At 51.3% G+C, this 22,707-nt stretch overlaps 6 protein-coding genes across 6 annotated transcripts; 5 read left to right on the top strand and 1 right to left on the bottom strand.

The window, feature by feature from the left end:
* Window positions 1-698: 698 nt before the first annotated feature.
* On the top strand, window positions 699-6,332 carry PENARI_c008G10527 (putative Rho guanyl nucleotide exchange factor; the record flags this gene model as incomplete). The annotated part of the gene is made up of 2 exons (XM_022631621.1): window positions 699-5,141; window positions 5,190-6,332. The coding sequence occupies 2 exons, from the start codon at window positions 699-701 to the stop codon at window positions 6,330-6,332; spliced, it is 5,586 nt and encodes a 1,861-aa protein (XP_022488580.1).
* A 1,373-nt stretch (window positions 6,333-7,705) lies between these two features.
* On the top strand, window positions 7,706-8,844 carry PENARI_c008G09148 (Ulp1 protease family protein; the record flags this gene model as incomplete). Its single annotated transcript, XM_022631577.1, has 6 exons — window positions 7,706-7,747; window positions 7,804-7,897; window positions 7,980-8,029; window positions 8,084-8,103; window positions 8,181-8,732; window positions 8,790-8,844. 6 exons carry the CDS (start codon window positions 7,706-7,708, stop codon window positions 8,842-8,844), a joined length of 813 nt encoding a protein of 270 aa, XP_022488783.1.
* Window positions 8,845-9,857: 1,013 nt separating this feature from the next.
* On the top strand, window positions 9,858-12,681 carry PENARI_c008G02202 (cullin family protein; the record flags this gene model as incomplete). The annotated part of the gene is made up of 4 exons (XM_022631347.1): window positions 9,858-10,538; window positions 10,603-12,118; window positions 12,172-12,532; window positions 12,618-12,681. The coding sequence occupies 4 exons, from the start codon at window positions 9,858-9,860 to the stop codon at window positions 12,679-12,681; spliced, it is 2,622 nt and encodes an 873-aa protein (XP_022488686.1).
* Window positions 12,682-14,327: 1,646 nt separating this feature from the next.
* PENARI_c008G07730 (uncharacterized protein) lies at window positions 14,328-16,351 on the top strand (the record flags this gene model as incomplete). The annotated part of the gene is made up of 4 exons (XM_022631523.1): window positions 14,328-14,334; window positions 14,430-14,940; window positions 15,015-15,640; window positions 15,720-16,351. 4 exons carry the CDS (start codon window positions 14,328-14,330, stop codon window positions 16,349-16,351), a joined length of 1,776 nt encoding a protein of 591 aa, XP_022488581.1.
* Window positions 16,352-17,425: 1,074 nt separating this feature from the next.
* Window positions 17,426-18,134, bottom strand: PENARI_c008G07228 (mRNA splicing protein SMD2; the record flags this gene model as incomplete). The annotated part of the gene is made up of 4 exons (XM_022631504.1): window positions 17,426-17,468; window positions 17,558-17,806; window positions 18,020-18,052; window positions 18,106-18,134. The coding sequence occupies 4 exons, from the start codon at window positions 18,132-18,134 to the stop codon at window positions 17,426-17,428; spliced, it is 354 nt and encodes a 117-aa protein (XP_022488796.1).
* Window positions 18,135-18,785: 651 nt separating this feature from the next.
* Window positions 18,786-22,326, top strand: PENARI_c008G00761 (putative GATA transcription factor (Ams2); the record flags this gene model as incomplete). Its single annotated transcript, XM_022631289.1, has 3 exons — window positions 18,786-18,825; window positions 18,886-19,039; window positions 19,095-22,326. 3 exons carry the CDS (start codon window positions 18,786-18,788, stop codon window positions 22,324-22,326), a joined length of 3,426 nt encoding a protein of 1,141 aa, XP_022488544.1.
* Window positions 22,327-22,707: the final 381 nt, after the last annotated feature.

The raw sequence follows: 22,707 nt of genomic DNA on the forward strand, positions 1-22,707 counted from the left end.
ATTTATGATGTAATATATAATATAATATCATGTAAGTTATGCGGAACCTCTCCTTCAAATTAAACCATTAAATCTCGGACTTGGGATTGTTTCGCCATTTTTTTCTTTTGATCGTGAACCATTCTAGGCCTCCTCTCGCCTCACTTCCTCTCTCCTCTTCTCTTTCTTCTGTCTTTTTACCTCTTTCCTTCTTTCTTCCCCACCTCTCTTTCACCACCTCAGGGATCGACGGTCGGTAGTAAGTGACCCCCCCCTTTTACTCTGTACTTAGGCACGGCTTGGACCGGAGAGCTAATAAACCGGCCCACCAGGATTTCTGTCCCCCTCCCCAGATCGCCTATCAGCGCCCGCTGGAGACGAACAAACGTCACTCCCGCCTTCGCCTACGATCTTCCCATTCGTCTGCTTCCTGGCTTCTTCTGGCGTCGGCCTCAAGCCGATCTTCTTCCTGACACTACCCAAAAAATCTCCGATCCGAATCTCCCCACATTTTGATTTGGATTCGAAGGGGAACTCCCCTCGGTGTGAGGTTTGCGTGTGTCTCAAATATGAATGCTGAATGGGTGTGCGCCACCCGAGAAGATTGCTTTGTAGCCTGAACCGACTCACCTGCGACATCCTCGTTGGGCGAACATCCCGGAACAACGCATCAGCTCCCTAAGGTGCCAGTCCACGTCGATCGGCCTGAAGCATGCAAAATGTCTGGCGGTGACGAACAGGCTTTTGGTGTTCGGGATCGTGAGCCGCTCCCGTTTGGGCGACAATCCTTTGGCCACTCTTTAGACTCGCCGACCGTACCTTTCAACCCAGCACCTTCGACCACGTATTCTCCGACTTTCAGTGACCCGCATTCTTCCAATCATTTGACCGAGTCGCATAGAGGGCAGTCTCCAGACCCTGCCGACTATTACCGCCGTGGGGCCTTGGCAACGTCCAATGTTAGCGAAGGGTTCAGCGATGTGACAACAGGCATGGCTGCGGCCGACTATCCACAAATGGGTGACAAAGTGTCACCGCTGCCAACAAATGTTCTGGAGTCATCGCGTGCCCGGCGACAAACATACCGTTCAGCATCAGACTCCTCAAGCTTAGGCCCATCCGACATAGCTTCACGACCAGGTCCCAGATCCCGCCAGGCTTCGTTCAAAGATTTGATCAACAAGTTCAACAATACCTCCGACCAGGTTCTCCCCCGACCCTCCGCATCTCGTTCGACCTCTCGAGCAGCGAGTCCTTCTGGCAGTAGTGTTGAAGACACTGACCGACCTCGTATCCTGTCTCGCCATCGTCACCTTCGCGATTCTTCGCCAGCATCTATCACCAGTTATCCTCGTGCATTAGATTCCATACCTTCATCACCAGAAGTCGGGAAGTTTGTTCCGGCACCTCTCCGCACGAACGCAATTCCGCCGCCTTTGTTTCAACGGATACAAGAGTCGCATCCTCGGCGGCCTTTGTGTGGTGAAGTGTTGTCGATCAACACTCAGGTCAACAACACTGGCCTTGGAATTCCATCGCACTTGCGACGTCGTGGGTCTGATGGAAGTATCCCAAGCCCAAATCCAGCTTTCATCGACCAAGCCGAATACTCTGCAAAGTCACCATTGACCCCTACTGCGTGGTATCTTGGACACACGACTTCTTTAGAGGCAGTCCACGGTGGAGTAAGCAGTGGAAAACACCGCAGAGTACGAAGTGATTTGGATAGAAATCCTTCACGAGAACCCCTTGCCGAGCCTTGGGAACCTGAAATGGCAGTTCGTGCGCCCTTGCAGCGGTCAAAGGCCGGTGAGAGTCCCCCGGACAGTCCAAATTCCAAGTCTCGCATTCCTGTCTCCTCGCACCGTCTTGTCACTGCTTCCGGCCCGGACGCCCTATCGCCCACCTCGAACCCGACATTCAGCAGCCGATCTGCTGCCATTACCGTCCCGCCCAAGGGCATCAGCCGCCTTCCTATTGCGTCACCAAAACAAAGCCCATCCCGCATGCCACAGGATGATCCCGCCTCGTTTGCGATAGCCTCGCATGGCAGACGAGACCTGGCAGTTGGCCGAACCCGCAATCAATTATCCGAATCCAGTCGACGACTTCAGGCATACATCGCTGCTCCTCCGCCCAAAAAATCACCTCCTTTGCGTAGCTCGCGACCCCGACAACCCGTCTCACATGGTGCCTCGGTCTCTCCACGCTCGAGAGTTGGTAGTACACTTTCGTCATTACAAAAGCAAGTCGAGCATAACGGCCCGCGCTCTCGGCCTCGGCAACGCAGAATCCCTGAGTTTGGTAATGTCGATCTTGAAACTCGCCGCCAGCGCATCCAACAGGCTTTCAATCGGACGGTCCAGGAGAATGAACGAAAGGAAGAAGCTGCAGCAGAGCTTCGACGCCGCGCTTTGGTTCGAGACCGAAAGGCAAATGAAGCTTCCAAGACACCAACAGAAGAACCTTTAACTACACCCATTCCACCTGTGGCCAATCCTCCAATACCCGAAGATATGGCTACTGTAGTCAAAGAATCGACCACTCCGGTCGTCTTCAAGGAAAACGGTGCGCAAGGAATTCCGAAGCTACATCTCAATACTTCGCTCCCGGCATCAGACATCGCGGCACCACATACGACAATGGACTCTCCCACTCTTGGTCTGCCGCAGGGAGTAAACAACAAGGGCCCGTCTATGGGAGACGAGCTGCAGCCTTCCGAGGATATAGCTCCATGCTCAGCTGTCACAACCGATTCCAACGATACCCACGTTACCACGTTCGACCCGGAGCCGCAGTCTGGGCTTCTCCAGAGGAACCCCAGCTTATCTCACCGGACTATCTTGAATCAGATTATGCAAATCCGCGAATCTAGCCCAAGCGACGACTCATGCGATGAACCGGATTGCAGTATGTCGGAAACCGATGACAAGGAGTCTATTCAAATTATGCTCGGAGATACGAAAACCTACTACAATTCATCAAGTAGTACCGACACCCAAGAGCCTCAGCATACATCAATGCAACAGGCATCGGCCATGAACCAGCCTCAGAACAGATGGAGTATGAGTTCATGGTCCTCTTCTGTACAAAATCAGCATTCCACCTGTGACGAGCAGTATGATGAAAGCTGTGACGATAGTATTATTGCAGGCCGTGACACAGAGCCCCCAACTGAAACTTGTTCAGTTGTCTCAACCAGACCAGCCTCCATCGCCGACGATGAATATTCGTCACCTCTTCAGGATTACGGTGTAACAGGACCGAGCACTCTTCAGGCATCAGAGTCGCATACAGCCGGTAATGCATTCTCTACGCCACCCAACTTGGCTCGGCTCGGTAGATGGGATTCGAAGCGTGTTACGCAGCTCTACCTTGAAGAGTTGACTCGAGGCACAGGTCACAATATCCCCGTGCCTACGGTTCGTATCTCGCCCGAGCCTCGAACTCATCCTATGGATATGCGTGGGCATGGGCGAGCCAATAGTCTCACTGATGATCCAGTCGTCGTTCCAGGATTCCAGGACGTCCCTGCGGATAGACTGTCTCATACGGCTAGTCTGGTTGGGCGTGATGACTGGGAGCATGCATCTCCTTCCATTATGGACTGGATGCAGATCGCTGCTGATGATGAACACGCTGCTACTGCAAATAAACCCGACGGCATTGATACCGAAGACATGCTAACACCCAGGTTGGTGCCTTCGACACTGGACGCTGGGGCCTCGGGCGGCCCGAACGACGGTCCCAAGACTGTTGACACCCATGTTCCCAGGGAGCAGACATCCCAAGCTCATCTCCCAACTTCATCCATGAACCCGTCGATGACGATGGCTCAAGTAAAGTTTGAGGAAAGGCCAGCAAGCGAACTTCCAGCCGTTCCTCTAAGCAATATGAAAGCCGAAACCAACCAGTCTGCTCCTGCTATTATGAGACATAGCCCGGGAAGTAGCGAAAACTCTTCGCTGCTGCGTCACAATGAGGGTCAATCCCCTCGCGCTGCCGACTCTTCAGCCACGTCTCTTGCTCCGTCCTCAGAGAATCCTTTGCGGCCTGAGACCAGCAAGTCTCCTTCTCCGGAAGAGCGCCGTCTCAAGAAGCGTCGTTATGTTATCAAAGAAATTGTCGACACCGAATACGATTTCGGCAATGACATGAAGATTGTTGAGGATATCTACAAAGGGACATCAACCTCTTTGCTGGATCTTTCTGCTGAAGATGTCAAGATTCTTTTCGGCAATATTGGAGAAGTAGCAGATTTTTCCGATGCCTTCTTGGTCGACCTCAAGCAAGCAGTCAAGCAGGTCTATGTCATACCACTGTCCCAACGGTGGAGTAGCAGGCGCAATCGCAAGAATGGTCTCGGAATCGACCGATCTCCCTCCACAATCAATGAAAATCCCGAGGGTGACAAATTGTCGGATCTTGAAAAGGATCGTGGAACAGCTGTTGGTCGTGTTTTCCTCTCCCACATGGCTAAAATGGAAAAGGTGTACACTGAATACTTGATGAACCATGAAGCCGCCACCAAGAAGCTCACGGTTCTATTGAAGAATCCAAAGGTGGCCATCTGGCTGGACGAATGCCACCGTTTTGCAGGGGATATCACTAGAGCCTGGAATCTCGACGCTTTGCTTGTTAAACCAGTGCAACGAATCACGAAATTCCCGCTACTTCTAGGCCAACTTCTGGAATCCACGCCAAATGATCACCCGGACAGAGCCGCAATTGCCAAGGCAATGGAACAAACCGCGGGCATTGCTGACCGTATCAACGAGCTCAAAAAGCGAGTGGAAATTGTTGGAGCTGTCGGTCGGAAGCGCAACCAGTCAGATGTGCGTGCTGGTCTGTCAAAGGCATTTGGTCGTCGCACGGAGAAGTTCAGACAACAAGTTGGGCTTTCCGATTTGTTCGAAGATAAAACTTATGATGCTTTGGCGCAGAAACTCGGCGACGGGTACTTCCAGTTGCAGGTGGTCATGCGTGATGCGGAGAGCTACACCAAGGATATTCAACAGTACATAGACCAGTTCAGCGAGTATACTGGTGCCATTGTCAGCATGACATCCATGGAGCAGTCCAGCTATCCAGAGCTGGAGAGCAAGTGGCATCTATTCAAACTAACAGTTCAGGAAATCACGACGGAAGCGCTGCCGGCACACGTGAGTTGCGACATGTCTATATAGTAAAACATCTCTAACATTTTACAGCTTGAGGTTGTCCGTAAATCAGTCATCGACCCGATGGTCCAACTGCTTCAGATTTACGAGGGACCACAGCGAATCATGAGAAAGCGAGACAAGCGGCTACCGGAATATGCGCGCTACAAAGCCATCAATGACCGTGGTGACAAACCAGACAAGAAAACCACCGAACAAGGAGAGCAGTTTGTGGCTTTGAATGAGACACTCAAAGACGAATTGCCCAAGCTTTACGCCCTGACTTCAAAGCTGATGGAAGCCTGTCTCAAAAACTTCATTCAGATCCAAACTACTTGGTTTGGTGTGTTGCAGAAAAAGATTGGAGCCCACGTTGAAGCATTCCCCAGTGATCTTCATAAGCTCATCACCGACTTCCACTCTGACCACACTCTTATGGAAGCTCGAATGTCAGAGCTGAGTTCTTGCAACGGGTCCATGCTAACCTCGTCACTCAATCTGGTGCCCATGTCGCCCTCAAATGAAACCGGAATAACCTCTCCTCGCCGGTCTTCAACAATCAACAGCTCTACCAGACCCGGGTCCATGACAGAAGATTCACCCAAGGTGTCTCGTGACTTCAGCATCGGAAGCCATCCATTCCAGTCACCCCAAATGGAAGGCCAGTCAGTTCGCAGCAGCCGCTACCGCGCTGATTCCACTTTGTCTGGTCGTGTCGTATCAGACGGCCCCAGCAAATTGCTGCAGCAAGTAACCGGCTCCAGCACCCCGGCTCGAACATCTGAAACAGAGCCCTTCCCAAGCCTGCCCCAGCTCAGCCTGGACACACCTTTCCTGGCAGATGTGATCAGCAGCACACACTCAACCGATGTTCCGTCTTCTCCCGCCGGCCGCTACTCTGGATTCTTCTCGTCCGCTATGCCCATGTCCGATACGCCCAACGAGCCCCCAGCGGCTCCGATAAACACCGGCTCTTCCGCGGCACCCGCTGTTCTCTTTTGCGCAGCCAGCCTTTACAATTTTGATATCGACGCCCGCAGCGAGGGTGGATATTCATACTTAACATACGTCTCTGGCGACGTCTTCGACGTCATTGGCGAAAAGGGCGAGCTCTGGCTTGCCCGTAACCAGGACGATGTCACTCACACGGTTGGATGGATTTGGAACAAGCATTTTGCTAAAATCCGAGACTAGATCAACCACCCAATCACCGACGACCGACCATTTGACCATGTTCTTGATATGCCGAAACAAAAATACAACAAATACAACAAAGAACCAGGAAACAGGACCAAAAGGATTACAAAAAAAATGATGTTGGCTCTCGAATATGGTCTACGATATCATGTTCCAGCTTTGTTTCTTTTATCTCATGATGTCTTCATATTGCCATAATACCCCCACGGATGGATGACCAGGGCAACAACTACAAAGTGGCGCATCTGCTTGCATATCTTTTGCCTTCTTATCTGCCACTTTTTGATTTGCTTTATTTCTTTTCCCGGGGCCATTTCATGCTCGCTGCTTAGCAGTTTGTTTTCTTTTTCTTTTTTTTTTTTTTTCCCTTTTTTCCCCTACGGTTCCTGGATATCTTTGATCTTCCGGGGCTATGGGCCATGTGTTTAGATACCCCCTTTTTCTTTTTCAGTTTACGAATCATTCGGTTTCTATTCAAACTTGCTTTCTCTGTAGTCTGTGTGTAATAGTCGCTAACCTTTTAGAGAAGTATATCTATGTTTGGTACGGAGTACACTGGAACAATCGAAGTTTATACCATCCATGGATCTTCTTTGACACCAGTATACCAGTACTCCAAGCGCCGAGAATCAGCTAAGATAATTCTTCCCTTTGATAGAAAATAAGAAAAAAACCCCAAAGAATGACAAAAGACCAACATCTCTGATCAGATCATGTGACCCTGCATGTGACGCCAGTGCCCAACTATCGCAGGGAGCATTCCTAGCCAGGCACCAGAGTCAGTCCTTTTGAGGATTCGCTCATACCCTCCCAACCCTCGACCCCCAAGCCCGATAAAAGAAAACAGCCTCGGTACCAGACACACGGGTGATTTCCAGTCAACCCTCCTCTGTACATCACCAAGATCGACACACCCCGCTCCAAGCCCGCTTCAGACAAAAATGCGCCATTGAAACACATCAACCTGCCCTCCGCCCTCATCCAGCCCGTTTCGATCCCTTCGTCGACCCCGTAAGGCTGTCGGCCTCATCCTCCGAGGAACCGTCCAATCCCGACCCAGAACCCGCCCCGGGTCCCACTCCCACTTCTCTGCAGAATTGGGGATATCGCAGTTCAGTTGTCGTTCGCCTCTGGCCACTGTGCTCTATTCATATCTACGTTCTTTTATCCTGTGGGCCGCGCTCTTGGCTTGAGACTTCTGCACAGAGGATCGTCGTCGGCACTGCATATTGTGGAGTCGGGCTATATTAGGAGTCGGTACGTGTTGCGCGGTTGAGACGGTGGCGCAGTACATATTTCGAGGCTCTTTGCGACTGCTGCCCTTTTTGGATATACTTTCTTTCCCGTGAACCGTTGCGCATATTGCCATCATGAACAAGTTGCGGAAAGTACGGGGGAGGTTTGGTGATATGGTGAGTTGGATCTCGGAGTCGATGTCGAGATTGGTGCAGTTGCTAACTCCATGCAGTTGAACCCCGAGGATGCCTTTTTGAGTTGTGAGTCCCCGGAAGAGAGCCCGGACCTCGCGATTGCCAAGCGGTATACTTACAGACAGCCCTCGGGTGCCCCCAGACTATGACGTGCGATGTATGGTCCAATTCCCCGAACGAGCACAGCAATAGCTGGTAGCTGACGTACAAGCAGTGACAAGAGAGGACATGCAAACTCTCAAGAACGACTGGCTCACAGATAATGTGGGTTTGGCGAGACAATCTTCCTGGCTGGACACTTGAGCTAATACATAACAGATTATTTCATTTTGGGAGGAGTAAGTCCAGAACCCCTCGAAACCGAACCGGAAACCAGCACCGAAACAAGTGGCTGATTGCAACTCAATTGATCCAGATACCTCGAACATGAATTTCTCACCCGCTACAAATCATCCAACATCATCCTCCTCCGCCCAAGCATGTCCTTCATGATCCTCCAAACACCCGATCCACGAACCCTCCGCGAAGCTCTCCCAGATTTCAGCAACGCCACTCACGTCTTCCTACCAATAAACGACTGCCGCAATGTCAACGAAGCAGAAGGAGGCACACATTGGTCCCTGCTATTGATCTCCATCGTTGACCGCATCGCTTTCCACTATGACTCGCTATACCAAGGAAACGTCTGGGAAGCAGATACCGTCACCCGTAAATTCGGATATCTCTTAAACATGCCAATCCGCTTTATGCATTTGAGCGATTCGCCCCAACAAGACGGCGGCAGTGATTGTGGCGTATTCGTCTGCATGAATATGCGCCATCTACTCATGAAGCGTTTGCTACAGGCTAGCGCGCATGAGAAAGTGAGCATGAGTCTTGGAGGGCGGAAGGTCGATGCAAACGCTTCTCGTAAAGAGATGGCTAAGATCATTGAAGGGTTCCGGAAGGAAGGCGAGCGTCGGAGATCGTATGCTCCCCTGCGACCCCATTATATTGCGATTAAAAGCTAATTCATACCCTACAGAACGAGCGCAAGTCCCATGGGCAAGAAATCAAGAAGTCCCCCTCGTGTCGATTGATGGGGTTTTGGTACTCCCTTCTCGGTGCTCGATACATGCTCCAAGGCCGATGATGAGTTTACGCCCTGTTTATGGTGCCTGTTTTATGCATACATATTCATTTCTTTTGACAAACGAACCAAGAAAAAAATAAACCAAAACACAAAAAGAACAGTGGACAAGTACATTGATGATTGTATCTTATCAGCGTTGCATGGCTTTTCTTTGTCCACGATTAACTATATGATGATTTCACTGTTTGATTGGTAGACTTTTGTTAGTATGAAGTATGACTCGGTATTTATAACCACAAGTCCCACGAGTAAATGAGTTAGTTGAAATCGGACTGAATAGTCCTCCATACTCCTCAAGCTGTGCCATAAGGATCCGCGCCCGCACCCAGAAGAAGTCGGACATTGTGGGGAGGATTGGCGCGGATGGCAGCTGTCATGGGAGATTCCCAGTTACCATTGAGTGCCCCGGATATGGTATAGTTTGGCGATAGACTTTCTATTTGTATGTATGTTTGAACAGGCAGGCATTCGTCTGTGCTGCGTGCTGTGTGATATGCCAAGATAGCTTTGAGCAATGCGGGATTGGATTGCCCTGCGGCGCAGATGGTTGGGGTTTCATCTTGCTTATTCCAGTCGAATTCGTCGATCGAAAACAGGTCATTGATTTCAAATTCATCCATGTGAAGAGAATGGTGAGATGTAGAGAAGAGGGAGAAGATGGAGAACACAGCTCAATTTGACTCGTCGAAAAGCGGCAAGAGGTGACATTATCACATTTTCCGGGGATATAAGCTGCAATGTCTCCCTAGGTAGCTCTAGGACAAATGCCCAGAGTGAAAATGCATAGGTAAAGTATATGTGCATACAAATATAAAGAGTAGATCTCTTCCGTACTGTATATATGAAGTTCAAGTCCGCCCTAGAGAGCTCTATCTTATCGCGCCGAGTTCATCCCCTCAACCTCCCCCGATCCCCATCTCGATCCACCATTCATCATCCCCGTCGGGCCAAATCGGGTAGATGCAGCAAAACTCTCAAGGCGATCAGAGGAGCGGTAAGCGCCAGTCCGGCAAGAGAAAGCTCTCCCCATCGCCGCAACGATCCATCTCCGACCTCCTCCAGTCCCACAAGCGGCCTCGCCGCTCCCCATCTCCCACTCGCAAACCCACCCATCCGGCCCCGAATCAGATGTATCAATTTTCCGGATCCCCGCCTAGGAGCGGCGCACCGCTTCGGGGCGCGTCGTCGGGGCCTGGCTCTGGGTCTGGATCTGGGTTGAATAACGTCAGCGTCGGCGGCGGCGTGCCGGGTCGACCGCAGGCTTTGAATGTCGGTGCTCGGCAAAGCAACTTCTCTCCACATACGGGCGCAAAGAAGCTTGTTGTTAAGAACTTGAGGCTTGGGCCGCGGCTTAATCAGGAGTCTTATTTTGATAAGGTTTGGTCGCAGCTTGATGCGGCTTTGACGGCTGTTTTTGATGGCCGGAAGCCGGATTCTTCGCTTGAGGAGCTTTACAAGGGTGGGGAGAATATTTGTCGACAGGAGCGCGCTGCTGTATTGGCGAGGAGGCTTCAGGATCGGTGTCGGGATTATGTTAATGGGAAGATGAGGGAGGGTCTTGTTGCTAGGGCGGCTGGGAGTACGGATGTTGATACATTGCGGGCTGTTCTTGAGACGTGGTCCGCGTGGCATTCGAGACTTGTATGTGAACCGAACTGGGAATTGTGGTGATTGGGTACGGTACTTGATGCTGATTGTTTTACAGGTTACGGTCCGTTGGATATTCTATTATCTCGACCAGTCGTTCCTCCTGCATTCTAAAGACCAGCCTGTAATCCGGGAAATGGGACTGATCCAGTTCCGGTCTTATATCTTTAATGACTCCAGCTTGAAGCCGAAGATCTTGAAGGGTGCATACAACTTAATTGCTGCTGATCGAGGCGGAGATGTCGCGGCACTGGCGGACTCGGCCCTGCTAAGAGAGGCTATGGAACTGTTCCACAATCTTGATGTTTACAGCAGTGACTTCGAACCTCTATTGATGGCCGAGTCCGAGAAGTTTGTTACCTCGTGGTGTCAACGGGAAGTTGCAGGAAACCTGGCTACATACGTCGACAATACCCGTCGCTTGATTGAACGTGAAGTGGAACGCTGCAATTTGTTCTCTTTTGCCCGCAGCACGAGGTTGAAGCTGTCCGAGCTCTTGGATGAGACTCTGATCGTACAGCAAACCGACCTGTTGACCAACGACAACGATGTGCTTACTTTGATGCGAGCCGGAAATAAGGATGCCCTGAAACAGCTCTACAATCTGCTTGATCGACGGGATTTGACCCTCAAGCTGAAGGGTGCCTTCAAGAAATACATCGTCGAAGAGGGTGAAGGGATCGTGTTCGATCCGGAGAGAGAAGCAGACATGGTCGTCAACCTTCTCCAATTCAAGCGCAAGGCCGACGATATCTGGAGCTCTGCTTTCAACTCAAATGATGAACTGGGCGATACCCTCCGTGAGGCCTTTGGCACTTTCATGAACCGCGGGAAGAAGATGGAGTCCACAGGTGGCACCGACAATCCCAAGGCTGGTGAGATGATTGCCAAATACGTGGATAGGCTACTCAAGGGTGGTCTCAAGGTGCCGTCCGAAGGCCAGACCCTCATCGATGAGGACGCTGAACTCGATCGGCAAATGGATCAAGTGCTTGACCTTTTCCGGTTTGTACACGGAAAGGCAGTCTTTGAAGCCTTCTACAAGAATGATCTTGCACGACGTCTGCTGATGGGCCGAAGTGCGAGCAACGAGGCGGAGAAGAGCATGTTGGCTCGTCTGAAGAATGAATGTGGATCAAACTTCACACACAATCTCGAGTCCATGTTTAATGACATGGACACTGCTAAAGCTGAAATGGCAGCATTTGATGCGCTGCAGAAGCAGCGGTCACATAGGGAACGCACACCGGTTCCTCTACATGTCAGCGTCCTCTCTGCTGCCTCTTGGCCCTCATACCCCGACGTCCCCGTGCGAATTCCATCCGAAATTGCCAAGTCCATCAACAACTTCGAGGCATTCTACCAGACCAAGCACAAAGGGCGAACACTCGACTGGAAGCATCAACTGTCACATTGTCAACTGAATGCATACTTCCCCAAAGCCAACGGCAAAGGCAATAACATGAAGAACCTAGTTGTCAGCTCATTCCAAGCAATCGTCCTACTACTCTTTAATGACGTCCGAGATGGCGAAAGCCTAGACTACACCCAAATACAAGAAGCGACTGGATTGTGTGAGTATTCCGACCCCCACCCAACCATCACTCCAACTAACGAGGAACAACAGCCGATCCAGAACTAAAGCGAACACTCCAGTCAGTCGCCTGTGCCAAATATAAAGTCCTAGTCAAGAGCCCCAAAGGCAAGGACGTAAACCCAACCGATAAATTCTGGTTCAACGCCGACTTCACCGACCAACAAACCCGCATCAAGATCAACCAGATCCAACTCAAGGAAACAAAAGAGGAGAATAAGACGACGCACGAACGTATCTCCGCCGATCGACACCTCGAGACGCAGGCTGCTATCGTGCGTCTCATGAAGAGTCGTAAGGTCCTTAGTCACGCCGAGTTGATCTCGGAGGTTCTCAATGCCACAAAGAGTCGGGGTGCGCTGCAGCCTGCGGAGATTAAGGGCGAGATTGAGAAGTACGTACCCTGTCCCTCCACTGTGTTCCACAGTACTGCGTGGTATTTGCTATGTGTCGTGTCTAACAATACCTTTTTTCTCTAGGCTCATCGAGAAAGACTACATGGAGCGCAAAGAAGGTACCAATTCATACAGCTACGTGGCATAGACCACGTCTCTACTTCTCGCCGTTGACAGTACTTCACTTTCCTGTGTTATTCACCGACTGCACGCATCCGGACATGGTTGGGGTTATGGAATAGGGAATCTTTTTTCACTCATTATTTTTATGTATCTTGACTAGCGCGTGCGATTACTTGTTTGAGGTATGCTCGGGATATTTGTGGCGGGGCAGCCTAGCCCGGAAGACTGAAGAGAAAAGTGGCCAGCCACATAACATTAGGTAGTATATGAGGTGTTTGAAGGTTATTTTAGCATTGGAATATCTAACGTTTGCCCATTCGAGTCCTGAAATACTACATATATCTATTCTTATCGAGTTAATATTATAGACGACCAGACCCAACAACCTTGGCCCGGGGAATCGGAGCACCTCCGGACCCAAAAGTCTACAAGTACGAATCTGGTCTTGGGTTTACTTATGTGCCGAGCTCGACCTCGGCCAGTGCCGATGGCGCTAGGGTCACACTAAAGTACGAGGGGAGCTCGTGTAGGGACGAAAGAGGTATGCCGTGCCACCGTATTCGGGGGAAACATCGACTGGATTAGGATGTGTTCTAAATAATCACAACATATTACATACTGTAAGATCAGAGATTATAAATAACTTATCATATAAGTTATACTACTTAGGTGGAAACATAAGGAACACCCCATGACCAGCTCCCATGCACTTTACCCCACACACCCCTGGATCTGACAGTTGATCCCCAACACTTTCGTAGATCATTTTTTTTCTGGTCTCATGATGTGGAATTGCGGTAAGTTATCCCTGACTACAGTGGTGATAGTGGCAATGCCATTGCCAATCGGGATGCATATCCAGGGTAGTACAATGAATTAACAGTTCAGTTCAACAGTCAACAGTATATAATCTACGTTGCTTCTCCCTAAACACAAATGTCCAAGTACAAGTATAAAAAAGAGGTGGTATGTGCACCGGCATACCTACCAAATCCAAGTCGACGCACGTCGCACGTCGCCCAGTAACCACTCGGACGAGAGTGGAGAGAGAGATGTATCAAATAACCATATCGTAGTCCCAGGGATGTTAGCGGTGAACTGCGTTATCGGACGATAGAAGAAATGTACCTGGCGGGATTCCCGCAGAGGGTAAGCCGAAGCGTTGCATCCAGACCCTCATCTGCTCATGTGAACATGAAAAAAAGTCGCCCCTAACTCAAAGAAAACCCAATGCGCTGGGAGAGGTATGGCTTGCCATAAAAGAGGGGATGGTATCCCGCGAGGGAAGTATAGATGGGAATCTGTGTCTCTATACTCCATACTCTATACATCGTGAGTCTCTCTTCCAACCCGCTCCCCGCATTGGCAATGAGCTCAGCCTCAGGGATATGAGCTGGGATTCGGTACCCTTACTTGGTACAAGCTAGAAGTAACTTGACGTCTAACACGAAACCAGTCTCTCCCCACTTTTTCCCCCCGCAACACTCTCCAATCCGAGAGCTCATATCGAGCTTCCTTTCAGGTTTCGAGCAATTCCTCTCTTGGAAATTACGAATCCGATCAAACATCCGAGGATTGGATATTTATACAAGCTCCTCCCGGTTTTCAGATCAAACTCCCGAAACCAACGCAACTCTCCAAATCGTGGTTAAACACATCCACTGATCAACGATGCAGAGTACGCTCCACCCCCGATCTTCCCCACACCTTCTATTCTCCATACTCCGAACTCATACTACAAGTGGATACAAATACTAACGCTGAAAACCCCAGCCAAACACTTCTTCACGGACCCAGACCACTTAGTCCTAACAGCCCTCAACTCCCTAACCCTAACAAATCCCTCTCTAGCCCTCGACCGAGAAAACAAAATCGTCTTCCGCCGCCCGGATGCACCCCGCAAAGCGAACAAAGTGTCCATCGTGACAGGCGGCGGCTCAGGCCACGAACCCGCCTTCGCCGGCTTCGTCGGAGCCGGTCTCTGCGATGCCTCGGTCGCAGGTACGATCTTCGCCTCGCCGTCTGCAGAGCAGATCCGGCGCGCGGCGATCGACCGCGTCCCCACCGACAACGGCGTTATGATTATTCCTATGAATTACACCGGTGACGTGTTGAACTTTGGTATGGCCGCCGAGAAATCGCGCGCTGCGGGGATTCGCACGGAGTTCTTTGCTATTAATGATGACGTTGGTGTTGGGCGGGTTAAGGGCGGGAAGGTTGGGAGGAGGGGGATTGGGGGTGGTGTATTGATCTTGAAGATGGTTGGTGCTTTGGCTGAGGCTGGGTACGTTTGTTATCTTGTGTGATGGTGATCATGGTCGAGGGATGAAAGGCTAACGTTACATTGTTCTTCCTCAGTGGTTCGCTGGATGACGTCTACGCTTTGGCCCAGCTGGCAAATGCCAACCTCGTTTCCCTGGGCTCATCGCTGGAACATGTCCACGTGCCTGGCCGTGGTCTGCCCGAAGATACCATCCCACATGGCGAGGTCGAAGTAGGAATGGGAATCCACAACGAGCCAGGCTCGCACCGCGTCAAGTTCGACCTCGTCGAGCTGGTCGAGAGTATGCTCCTCCAACTCCTCGACCACAACGACCCGGACCGCTGCTATGTGACCCGCAAGCCGGAAGACAAGTTCGTTCTTCTGATCAACAACCTCGGTGGTGTCAGCCCGCTCGAGCTAGCCGGTATCACCGATGAAGTCTACCGCCAGCTGGAACGCGATTACCAGGTCAACATGGTGCGCGTCATCACCGGAACGTTCCTAACCAGCCTGAACGGCCTGGGTTTCAGTATCTCCTTGATGAAGCTAGTTGACCCAGGTTTCGGAGCTGGAAAATCCATGCTGGAACTCCTGGATGCACCCGCTGAAGCTATCGGCTGGTCTGCCCCTGTCAACACATCCACCTGGGCAAATCGGATCGATACACCCGTCGATCTGAAGACGACCGTCCAAGTTGAAGATATCCCCAGCAACCTAACCCGTAAGCCCTAACCCCATCCCATCCCTTCCCTTCCATTCCACCACTCCCAAACCGAACCCCAAACTAACAACCTACCAAGTCCCCCCAGCAACGGTCCAGAAAGTCCTCTCATCAGGCCTTTCCCGCGTAATAGCCGCGGAGAAAGAAATAACCCGCTACGACACAATAGTCGGCGACGGCGACTGCGGCATCGGCCTAAAGCGCGGCGCAGAAGCAATCCAGTCCCTGCTCAACAACACCAAGCAACCCCTAACAGCGGACATAGTGGTAACCCTCAACCGAATCGTAACAGTCGTGGAAAACGTCATGGACGGCACATCCGGCGCCATCTACGCCATCTTCCTCAACGCGCTAGCGCACGGCCTGCGCGCTCAGGGTACGGCTTCGACGCCTACGCCTGTTACAACGGAGATCTGGGCGAAAGCGTTGCAGATGTCGTTGGAGGCGTTGGGGAAGTATACGCCTGCTAAAGTTGGTGATCGGACGCTTGTTGATGCCATTACGCCGTTTATTGAGACGCTTGTTGAAACTGGGGATTTGGGGAGTGCTGCGGCCGCTGCGAGGGAGGGGACTGAGAGGACGAAGGGGATGAAGGCTTCGCTCGGGCGGACTGTTTATGTTGGGAGTGAGGAGGAGTGGATTGGGAAGGTTCCTGATCCTGGGGCTTTTGGGTTGTCTGAGTTTTTGAGTGGGATTGCGGAGGGTGTTTAGGTTGGTAGTTGAGATTTGGAATGAGATAAGAAGAAGAGGAGGTTGGATTTGGTGTTTGGGTTGTATAGCGGTTTGTGGGTTGGCACACTTTCCTTCGGGTGTCTTTTAATATGAATATGAGTATGAGTATGAGTATGAGTATGGGGTTTTGTTAATTTGAACATGATTCTAGTTTATTAGTTCTTTTGGGATATAGAGTTAGGGCTAGTTCTTGGGTTGGAGGTGATACTAACTTATACCTTTTGGACAACATCACTTCCACTTGGCGTATCCGTAAATGAGATGGGATAAGTTATGCCTATCTATAGGAAGGAGGGTCTTTGAAGCCATAACGTTGCACTGACTCAAATCAAGTACCCAGGGAGGGATATTTCAGGTCCGAGGTTGAGATGTATGGTTAGGGAAGGCTGGCGCGTAGATAGAGACATACGAGTGTGACCTCCGCTTCAAAGACCCTTTAGCTTAGACAGCAGTATCGATCCTTCAAATGCAAGGCAGGTCCAGTAGGGTTACAGTTACAGTGACTAGATTAAATCACCGTACGGAGTAAAAAATACATCTTAGTGATACAACTCTACCAAAATATGAACCAAATCATTCCATAAGATGCATTGCTAACCGGCCCTGCTCCAGGAAGACGCCATCCGACGATCCCTCTACAAAAAAATAACGGGCCAAGTCGCCCGCAGAAAGAAACGCCGAGAGAAGTTTTTTTTTTGTAGTCCACCCCGCAGGAAAAAAAACAAGAAAGATCAACCAAGTGTTTCACCTGCACACAACGGTAACTTCAAAAGACATGATTTTCTGTTTCTGAAGAGAGGGGTCCGACACAGCAATGGTAGTATCAGGCCATTAGCTCTGGCGGGGCCAGAAGCAAGGGAGAAAAGGCGGAGTAGGGAAGTGAAAGTGAAAAAAAGGGTATCGAGATCGATTACATGATAACTCGGTGACGGTTTTGTAGGTCCGAGGTGCTGTGCAAATGGCAGGATAGTGACCTTCGCGCGGATTTAGATCAAGATACCAGGATCTGGAAACCTGGCGGGATGGATGTGGGAGAGTGGTGGGATTGGGTGCTCAGCTGAGCAGGACGAGGATGACAGAGTCGCCACGCAGGAACCTGGATGGAAAAGTAGGTTAGAAACGGACGGAAAAGAGAGAAGGATGATGAAGATCTTGGTGATCCATCCGTCCACGGTCTGCACATACATCTTGCTAATGAAACGATCCTTGTTCACACCCTTGCCCTTGCCGCCCTTGGGCTTCTCGGTCCACATCTCCTTCACGTTCTCCAGAACCATGTTGCAGTGTCGGTCAAAGGCCTTGACACGGGCCAAGAGCTTGCGGTTGTTTCGGCAGGAGATCAGGACCTGGGTGTGCGTGCGGGTGGCGGTCTGCAGGAGGGACAACGGGCCGGCGGTGAGCTCGTGCTCCTCGACGAGAGCGACCTCATATTCCCTGTTGAATGCAAGATTAGTTTTTTCGCCCCTGCTGTATGTACGTCTTGCGCATGCGTAAAGAATGTGATGGGAGATAGCGGTTGCAGAAAGTTCCGAGATGCGGGCGTCGTGGACAATCCCGCTGATCTGAGATCAGGCAGAAACCGAGGGGAAATGCGATTACTCAGAAATAGAGGAAGGGATGTCGAATGTCAAAGCAGAGGGTACATACGTGAGTTCGCTCTTCGGCTTGTTGAGCAGGTCTCTGTTGGACTCGTTAGCTTGGCGTACACAATGAGTCATCGAAGTAGTACACACTGAATCTTGGGGTCGGGAGCTGTAGACATGGTGGGTATAAAGAGGGCGCGAAGTTCAGAGGTGTGATGTCGCAGTGTCTGTCCGTTGAAGTTGGAGCTCGCATCACGTGGTCACGCATATTGACACCTGAATATTTAGGCCAAATTCACAGCCCTTTTGCCGTTTCGTGATTGGACGCGGTCACGTCGCGTCACGTCTGTTTGGAGATCTTCGAGATAGCTTAACTCGCGCATGCAAGGCTTCTCTTCTTTAACTCTCTCCCTCCCTACTTTTCTCTCTCACTATTCCTTTATGCAGAGCTAGTGGAGCTCCTATCTTTTCCCTGTTCAATCCTAGGTAAGAAGCAGTCTATCCTTTCCTTTTGCTTCCAGGACTAACATTCCAGCCCTGCAGAAAAGGCTCCTCCACTACCTCCTGCATAACCTGTCCATTCTCCCGGTCGACCAGATACTAGAGATGCAGTGCTGATCAGTCAGCTCGCTAATTCCTCCTTTTGGTCCATTCTCAACCCTCCGGCTTGAGTCGACGATTTCTTTCCTCGATCTCTTCTTTCTTCTTTCACTCTTCAACAACTTGGATCCTCGACTTCTATACCAAGTCGAGACCCTCTCCTTCCTGGAGCTTCCATTTTATCCCCTTTACCCTCCGTCTTGTATGGTGGGCAGAGAAAGTCTGATGAAATGGAATCTCAGGATGGCATCGATGTCCGCCCTATGAGGCGTATGTTCCCAATGCTGCTCAAATGAAGCTATTCCAGTACTAAGCATGTTTTGCATACAGTGAAGGTTCTTTACACATTTGACAGCGAGAACAAAACGAATTGCCTTGCCAGATGGCCTCACGTGCTCGATATCCAGACGGCCTACCTTGACGAGAACACTCCAATTGGAGTGATCGAGTTAAAAACATGTATTCAGGCAATTGTGTCTGCTAGGTGAGGATTATCTACCCCGGCCTACAAAGGTGGCATGCTTACACATTTTTCTCAGCCCTGAACTTGTGGCTCAGCTCGGAAAAGATTACACAGTGTACGCCTACGACTACTCAGAATATGAAACGCCTCTCGTCGGCCAAGGCATGCTCTCATGGGTGTTGTCGTCTTCTTCGCCAAACGAAGCTCAATCAAAGACTATGGTCACCGGACGAGTCTGCAAAAACACCCTCGGCCTCTTCTCCAAGGGTGCCGCCCAAGAGACGCTGGAAGTCAAGTTGCGGCTGGTGCCTGTCCCAACTGTCATGCAGAGTGAGTACCTCGATAGCATACAAAAGTACCGCGATTTGAGCAATGTCATTCCAGGCGACTTTGATGCACAATCTTGGACAAACTTTGTCCGTCAGAACCCTGCCTTGCTGGAGTCCTCGAGGACCCAAAGCCACGCCGGCTCGCCGATGCACCACTCCGGGATTGAGAGGTTTCACCAGCTCTTGAGTGAAGGGTCAACGCCAAGAGAATTCTCTAACTTCCAACCTAACGAATCTGTCCGCTCGGTCTCGCCTTCACATTCATATGCTCCTAGCAGAGTTTCAACGCCTGGTGGTTCTCGAACACCTGCCCATCATCAATCTTACTCCAAACACAACAACCCTCACAGTGATATTATTCGCCCTTCATCGAGTGCTTCTATGCGGGAAAATGACTTCCAGAGCCAAGTATCATATCATCAACGCCGAGGCTCGATGCAGTCCGGATATGGCAGTGGTGAGGAGGAATCTACCGACCCCCAGCCCCGCAAGAGAGCCAAGGTGTACCAAGCAAGCTGGCCCGGAAAGTCAGCTATGAACATCGAAAGACAACCCAGCTCGCTACGGGTTGCAGCCAGTACCGCGGCCTCAGTTCGGATTCACCGCCCAACCCCTGTGAACCCTGCTATCGCCGCTGAGCAGTCCTATGAAGAGCCCGTCCGCCCACCCACTCCCATGTCTCGGCCATCTGATTTCACTCGCCGATCTCGACCTACAGCTAGTTTGTTACGGGAATCATCCATCGCAAGCATTGCTTCTTGCCCAGCTACATACAATTCTCCCTATTGCCAGAGTGACGACATGCCAGGTACAGATCAGACCGGTGCTTCACCCGAGGATAGTCGATACCAGGGTCTCTTCGAGCCATCCTTCAGCATGCCATCATCACCTCCCGTTTTCGATGGCCGTCTGCTGAACAGATCTAGCCCTGTCTTGCCACCCATCGCCTTGGACACTGACTCTGGCTTCATGAGTGCCGGATTGGAAGATCTTCTTGACGATGAGACCACCACACCCCGGGATGACCGCAGAAGGGCAGAGTCCCACGAGATCACTCAGGAAAAACGCCCTGTTCGACCTACAGTGCAAGCAAGCTCCCCAGTCAGCACCATTGGCCCCCATAAAGGAACCTCCAATGACCCACTCCCTGTCGACGAGATTACAACGGATCAGCCTATGACTCAGGCACCACCTGCGCAGTCTCGACCCGCTACATCTGGATCAAGACCCTCTTCAAGTGCCGGCCCGCAACGCTTGGCGCCCAAACCCTTGCTGCCAGGACCAATTGCTCCCCACAACCAGTGTCACCCACTGATGCGCGCCATTCCCGCCAGCGACCCCATTGTGCCTTCTCGCCCCGTGGACGTGAAATTCATGCCTCTTGAAACCACCAAGACTAATGCCAACGTCAACACCAAGGCTAAGCGGACAAAGCAGGCAATCAACATGCAGACACGCTTGGAGCAAGCTATTGCCAAAGGAGAGGTTCCGCCATATTGCGAAAACTGTGGCTCAATCGAAACTCCCAGCTGGCGCCGAGCATGGTCGAAAGAAGTCGAGGGAAGTGACAAGGATGCAGAAGAGATGATGCAGCGCCCTTTCATGTTGTTCTGGGATGTCTTGGATCGGAACTCCGAGGGTGAAGTCCAGAAGTTCCTGATCTACAAGAAGGAGAACGAGGACCATTGGAAGCAGATGACCTTCTGCAACCCATGTGGTCTGTGGCTTCACAAGTTCAAGGAAATGCGTCCAGAGCATAAGTGGTCCAAGCAGCCAGCGGCCAAGAAAAGAAAGCGTCCTGCTAGAGCCAGCAATGGCAAGGCTCCCAACTCTTGCCCTGCCACCAGAACTCGGAGCAAGGCTGCTCCCCACAAGCCGGCAGCTTCTTCTCCGGCAGCCACCGAAGCTTCTTCTGTGCCGGCTGAGGGCGAGACTCCTCAAATGGATGACGACGAAGGTGCTTCCCCCAACAAGCGCTCTCGAGCAAACAGTACCGAACCGCAGCACCCGACTGAGGAGTCGGCTCCCAATTGGAACAAGCAAGACGCGAGAGAGGCCATGCGCCGTGCCGTTCGGTCCAGCCCTGCTAGACGCACGCAGCCCCGTCCCACCTCATCAGCGGATAGCACCACTGCGACCCCCAAGCCTCTGAGAAGATCGCTTTTCCAGAATGCCCAGAATGAGGGCCCGTTGAAGGAACTTGATGCCTCTATGGTAAATAGCTGTTCCCCTCGTCGCAGCCCTCGCATTGCTTCGACAAAGGATGACAAGGGAGGTCAGAAGGAGAACCACGTCCCCACTCGGGCCGACGACCTCGACACTCTTTTCGAGAGTCCTTCCATCGACTTTGATCAGACTGGAAGCCCAACTCCTCGTCGACGCAACGCCCGAGCCAATACATCGGTCGAAAAGCGTTTGGCGCTGCCTATGAACTCCCCAAGTGCCAACCGACGCAAGGATCTGAGCTCGGCCATGACTCCCACCCGGTTGTCAGCCGAGCGCCTGCAGCGTATTCAAGCAAGTCAGGATAGCCCCCGCCAGCAAAAGTCACCAAACAAGCAACAGCCCTTCGCTCCTCTGACCACCGACGAAAGCCTCCATTCCGAGGCCTTCGAATCTCTGGACGGCATGATCCTCGACATCTTCGACGATGCAGACCAGCCCAACCACTTCTTCCTCCAGAACGCCAAGTTCGACGGCGACAACTGGGCCGACTGGCTCCCAGAAGATTACGTCTCCCCCACCGGATCATCTGACGGTCCCGCCGAGGACCTAATCAACACCCTCTTCTCCGAATCCGAAGTGAACAAAGACAACCTCAATTCCGAATTCCTCCCCTTCAATTTCGATGAGTCTGTCGTCCCCGACTCCGGCTTCTTTAGCTCCGACGCTCTCCACACCGACCCCATCCGTCCGGCTCCTAAGACCCAGTCTGCTGGCCAGAACCCCGATGCCCAACAGGCAAACCCCTCTGCCTAATACCGAGGTCACATCCATCTACTGATGTCCTCTCTCCCAATCATATTTGTGTTTTCCTTTTGAGTTTCCAAGCGACGGCGTCTGGTTTTCTTCATGTATGGGTGGTCTCTTGTTTTGTTGCATACAGGCAACGGCTTTTGTGATATTTCCCACCCCCTGTTATTTCCTTATTTTTTCAAACTGATGACCTGAAGTGCACCTTGCCGGGACTTCTCTGCTACATTCGCTGTGCTTTCTGTTCGGGTTATTCCCCTGAAACGCAGGCGATAGGCTTCTATTGATAGCCGGGATATCTTTTAGATTCCATGCGGCTTCTTATGACAGAACGACTACATCAATAAATCAAAATTATTCATAATCATTATGTTTCATCTTGCTGTA

The sequence above is a fragment of the Penicillium arizonense genome (genome assembly GCF_001773325.1).
Source record: "Penicillium arizonense strain CBS 141311 chromosome Unknown PENARI_contig008, whole genome shotgun sequence".
NCBI lineage: Eukaryota > Fungi > Ascomycota > Eurotiomycetes > Eurotiales > Aspergillaceae > Penicillium > Penicillium arizonense.